This window comes from Vigna umbellata, chromosome 5, assembly GCF_029865625.1.
Source record: "Vigna umbellata cultivar VRB3 chromosome 5, Vumbellata_1.0, whole genome shotgun sequence".
In the NCBI taxonomy this organism is placed as follows: Eukaryota; Viridiplantae; Streptophyta; class Magnoliopsida; order Fabales; family Fabaceae; genus Vigna; species Vigna umbellata.
The window spans coordinates 28668826-28673816 of record NC_142169.1 but is presented as its reverse complement, the minus strand read 5'-3'; the positions used below and the strand labels follow the sequence as shown (position 1 = coordinate 28673816).

The 4991-nt window shown below is 39.4% G+C and overlaps 1 protein-coding gene across 1 annotated transcript; it reads right to left on the bottom strand.

The window, feature by feature from the left end:
- Positions 1–341: 341 nt before the first annotated feature.
- Positions 342–3774, bottom strand: LOC124847238 (sulfite exporter TauE/SafE family protein 4-like). The gene is made up of 12 exons (XM_047324683.2): positions 3433–3774; positions 3193–3352; positions 2878–3078; positions 2688–2749; positions 2554–2602; positions 2297–2352; positions 2116–2202; positions 1980–2030; positions 1639–1878; positions 1458–1551; positions 1014–1154; positions 342–921 (listed from the first exon to the last, which is right to left on the bottom strand). The coding sequence occupies exons 1-12, from the start codon at positions 3589–3591 to the stop codon at positions 839–841; spliced, it is 1383 nt and encodes a 460-aa protein (XP_047180639.2). The 5' UTR covers positions 3592–3774; the 3' UTR covers positions 342–838.
- Between the last annotated feature and the right edge of the window lie 1217 nt (positions 3775–4991).

Here is a 4991-nt window from a genome sequence, read left to right as displayed (position 1 = left end):
CTCGGCTCAGAGTGGTTAATCCAGAAGAGTTCGATCCATAGTAATCGATCAAGAGTGATCAATCCATAAAAACTCAACCCAATGAAATTTGACCCAAAGAATCATCAGTTTTGGAATTAGATCATTGGGTTGATGGTTGGTCATTCGAAGTTAACCAAACGGGCATACCATACGGGAGAAACATAATAGTTGTTTTGTGATAAATTGTATTCAATTGATTTACGGCGATCAAATAATAACTTTGTTATACAAGCAAGAATAGAGACAAATTCTTTGAACTACTCGTTCAGAAGCAAACCTTTCAACCTTAAACAATCCAATGGACATGTGAAGATCCGATGCAAAAGAAATAAAAAATCCGTCATGTTTTGCCATCAGTCAGTCGCATAACAACTCAACCACAGACTGATTTTCCCAAAGGGAAGAACCATCAAGCCTTATTTATTACACAGAGGAAAGGAACTTCCGATGGTCAACCAAACATTGACCAACATTCCTGAAAGTTGTTGTCGTACCCAGAATATACAAGCTTTTCTCATACTGAGTCTAGAACTGAATGGAGGTTCAACAGAAACTTAAATAATATACATATCAAACAAATGTTGCACTGCAATGAGAAGAGTGTTAGCCAGTAGCTAACATTCAACTACAAACAGTGTTTCACACAAGGGAGGGCAGGCTACCGTTATTTGATACTTGAAAAGGAAGGATCTCCTTGTCGGTGAACCAGGCATTGACCAACATTCATGACTCCTATTGTCCTATCCTTAATTTCCAACCATTTTTTACACACTCCACAATGTTGTCTTCGTTTGCCACCTGCTGTACACTACATGAATCACTGACTGCTGCAGAAGTCTAAAAATCCCATGAACTCATGGTCTTGGATCATTTTAATGCTCTTGTCAATACCAACCACACCTGAAACGAAAAGGGTCAATTATATAGTTGAACATTGGCGCATAAACCATATATATAAATCAGCAAATGTCTGTGGATTTGAATAGCTTTACCCATGGTGAGAGCGCTAGCAAAAATGACCCCTGAGAGGATGAATACAATGATTGAAGCTCTCTCGAGAACTTCCATCAATTTCCTTACAAAATACTGTCCCCAAAAGCCAGCCAGAACAGACACTGCAGTGAGGTATAACGCTACAAAAGAAATGTGAGAAATGCATTAAGCATGGAGCAGATCAGATCATTTTCACTACAGGGTATTATTTTAGTATGTGTTCAAGCTCTAAGGCCCTGGTGAAAAAGAAGCCTTTTTGAAAAGGAAGCCAAGTGAAAAATGGATAGTAAACATAGCATATGGTGGACCACAATATGTAGCCATCTTTGCCTGTTTGTTTCCACATGAACCTGTCACTTAAACTCTTAAATGGTAGGAAGTGACAATTTAAAGGCAAGACAGATTGGAAAGAGATGTAAGATTGAAAATATTATGAAAATTACCATAAGGAATGGGAAACCTCTTGAGAAGGTAGAATTCCACCACAGACAAAGATGATGAAAACATCATCACAAATGTTGATGTTGCACTAGCAACCTGTAATTTGAACAAAAACACGTCCTTGGAAGTTAAGTTGCTTCAACATTATTGTCAATCAAACTGTCTCTTGCATATGCAATTTACCTGGGGGATGACACCAATCTCGATGAGCAGAGGGCCCAAAATGAATCCACCACCAGAACCAAGTAGGCCTCCCACAGTTCCTCCTAAAATGCCACATAGTGCACAAAATAAAATGTGCAGAACAGTCCATTCAATTGATGCCTCACAGATGTATTCCATGTTTCCTGTGCTCATTCTCTCTTTGTAATCCCTGTATAACTTCACTGCTTCATAGCCAAATACCAAAAGTGCAATAGGAAACTGAAACAGAAAGAAGAAAGGTACATGTCAATACGTTGGATTTGACCCCACTGCATGGTAGTAATTAACAAGTGCTAGTGTAATTGATGTTCCCATTGTACCTGTAAGCTGAAAAGCACCCAATACCATTCACTACAGACCTCTACAGTATTCTGCAATCCCACAATTAATAGACTTAAAACAAAGAAATAATGAGTGAACAGATTTGTGATGTGAATTGGAGAGAGGGGGACTTGCCTTGGTGACTTGAAGTAGTAGGAAAGAAACCCACACGACCATTAGTACCAAAATCCTTTTCCACTTGAGATTGAAACAAAAAATTTGCTGAGGTGTTGTTCAAGGGAGAGAACAAAAAAAAAGTCAGGCTTCTCCTCATCACCTAGTATGACTCGATGAAAAACTATGAGACTTTGCATACCATTGATGACTTCTCTTCTTTAGGAATCAACTGCTCATATTCTGTATCAATTAGTACTGCGCATAAAATGAAATATCTTCATTTTAAGAACTAAATACGCAGGGCACGCTTGACAGAAAAACTATTTCTTATTTCAAAATTTTATAACTCTTATGTACTAATTAATTTGAATATGGTTGAATTAGTAAATCCCAAATAAAGTGCTTTTTGTTCTTAGTAAAGAAATGGTTTAAAGTATATATATAATCTTTACTTACGTTCCCCGTGAGAATTAACGAAAGTTGCTTTTTGCCTGGCCATTTCTTTCTGCAATTAGCAAACACAAATAATACATTTGCCTCTGTTAAATGATTCCGTTGAAGAACCGCGATCTCAAGTAATGAAACTTTACCTTTAGAAGAGTCTCTTCCCTCCACATCTGAGTTCCCTTAAAGAAAGACCTTGAAGAGGTACCTGTCAAAAGGTAAAAGAACATTTTCCACCATTTATCAGCAGAGACCAACGAAGAACTGATTCAGCCAAAGCATGGTTTGTTTTATAAGTAAACTTTTCTGCTAAAATAAATGACATGAGAGAGAGACCAATGAAGAGAATAATGATAAGGACAGTGATGAGCCAGTAGGGGAAGACAACACTGAGCGCTACACCAACAGTAATACCAAGCATGAGCATGGGCTGAAAAATAAGTCCCAGATCATAGTCTATTATAGGCACCTCTTTGGTTGGATGAGGCACTCTCAGGTTATACCAGACAGAAGCTGTTGATGCCCCCATTATCATACCTGAAAACAGGTGAACAATATCACACTCGGTCACAAAACAAGAACCAAAAAACTAAGTTTGTGGACGTTCTCACATGTCACAACGTGAAACAAGAAAAAAGAGAGCCTTATTACATTTAGAGAGAGCAGCAGCAGACTTGGTATCAAAACCCACAATAAGAGTGAGCATAGGAACGAAAATGCCTCCCCCACCTACCCCTCCAACTGTCCCAAAAGCTGATCCAAGAAACCCAATGACCGTGGCCAACGCAATTCTCCACCCCACCTTCAATTCCTGCACCCCCAACAAAGAAAGCATTAGTCTTTTTTCCCACAACGATAGCGTGACAGAGAAGAGACGAAGGTGTGACATACAGGCCAAACTTTGTCGTTTTCGGATCCATGATTGAGAGAGGGAGGAGACAATGACGCATCATGTTTGAAGTCGGAAATTCCGGCGAGGAACAGCGCAAAGAGAAGAGCGACGGCAGAGAAAGAGGATAGGAGATAGATAAGGAAGACTTTGGTGGACATTGGTGGCGGCCAATGCAAAGATTTTGGGAATCCAAAAGATAACAACCTTGAAGGAGATAGATAGATGCTTATACATCTATAGATATTAGATAGTCACGTTGTGGCTTGCGTCCTAGGGCGTTCTCCACCAAAACTACACAACTGCAGAGAACATGACAGACATCATTGCTCTTTTGCTATTTTTTTTTCTTAAAAATGTTAATAATTGTTACTAATCTAACTGTCTCATTTAGTAATTGATTAACAAAACTACACAAAAACATACATGGTATGTGTTTTGATTGAACAAAATAATCGTTACACAGATGAAATAGTATGTTGAGTGCAATGCCAAATTTCTAATTATGGCACTTCTGATCATTTATAGCAAAAAGAATATTTAACCATCAACATCTTCTCTTCTTTATGAAAGGACGTGGATTATACATACGGTAAAGGTTTATCGTATATAAAATTTTAATAAATATATTTCTTTAAAGGTTTAATCTCTCGGTAGGTCGCTATTTTCGGCGTGAATTTCAAATAGGTCCCTTTTCTTTTCGGCGTCTCAATTGGGTTCTTTTTTGTGTAAAATTGGAGCAATTAGGGGTCTGCCGTCAAATTACACAAACGGCCGTTTAAGTTTGCCTACGTGTTATTAAAAATGATTTTGAATTAATTTTTGTATTAAAAAATGGATTTGTTCTTCAAGGGCAAAAAAGGCAAACTGGGGCAAACCCTTTTCTTCTTTTCTTCTTCGATTGGAAGCGCGGTTCTTCTTTTCTTCTTCGATTGGAAGCGCGGAGGGGAAATCCCTTCCGAATGAAGAACTTACAAGAGGTCACGATGCTATTCGCTATCAGGACCGCCGGCGACGACGCCGGTCACCACCAGGGCTTCTCCCAGCGCCCCGCTTCACTTCGGGCAAAGCACTCCTGCACCAGCGTCCACAACCGTCGCGACCCCTCGAGATCTCCAGTCAGGCGACCGTTGCGCGACCACGCTCCGTCAAGCTAGGACAGCCACCGGCGATGACGGTCACCATAGGAGGAAGATTTACCAGCGTCAACGCGACCTTCTCCTTCTTCGCTCTTCTCCGACAAGAATATTAAAAACAAAAGTAGAGACAGCTAGCAGAAACAAAATGCTCAAGTCAAACAAACTCTTCGTATCCACGTACAAACTTAGCACACAGATTCACCTACTGTCACACAGCAGTAGAACACAGTCATGAAAGAAGAAACCGAATTGATAATTTGATTATCTGAATATCAAAGACAGATTCTTTCTTCTTGTTTTTAAGATATCATGGAATCAATCCTGAACAGCTGAAACCAACAAAAAAAATCGTCCACCTCTTTTTTCTTTTCCCGCTTGCTCTTCACCTCATGAAAAGGATCTACACAATTAACAAACCTAAG

Excerpts from the sequence above, each read along its gene's own strand:
- LOC124847238 (XM_047324683.2), bottom strand. The coding sequence starts at position 3,591 with ATGTCCACCAAAGTCTTCCTTATCTATCTCCTATCCTCTTTCTCTGCC. Across the intron at positions 2,353-2,553 it reads CGTTAATTCTCACGGGGAAC|TACTAATTGATACAGAATAT; the intron begins GTAAGTAAAGAT and ends TTTTATGCGCAG. Across the intron at positions 2,031-2,115 it reads TACTACTTCAAGTCACCAAG|AATACTGTAGAGGTCTGTAG; the intron begins GCAAGTCCCCCT and ends GTGGGATTGCAG.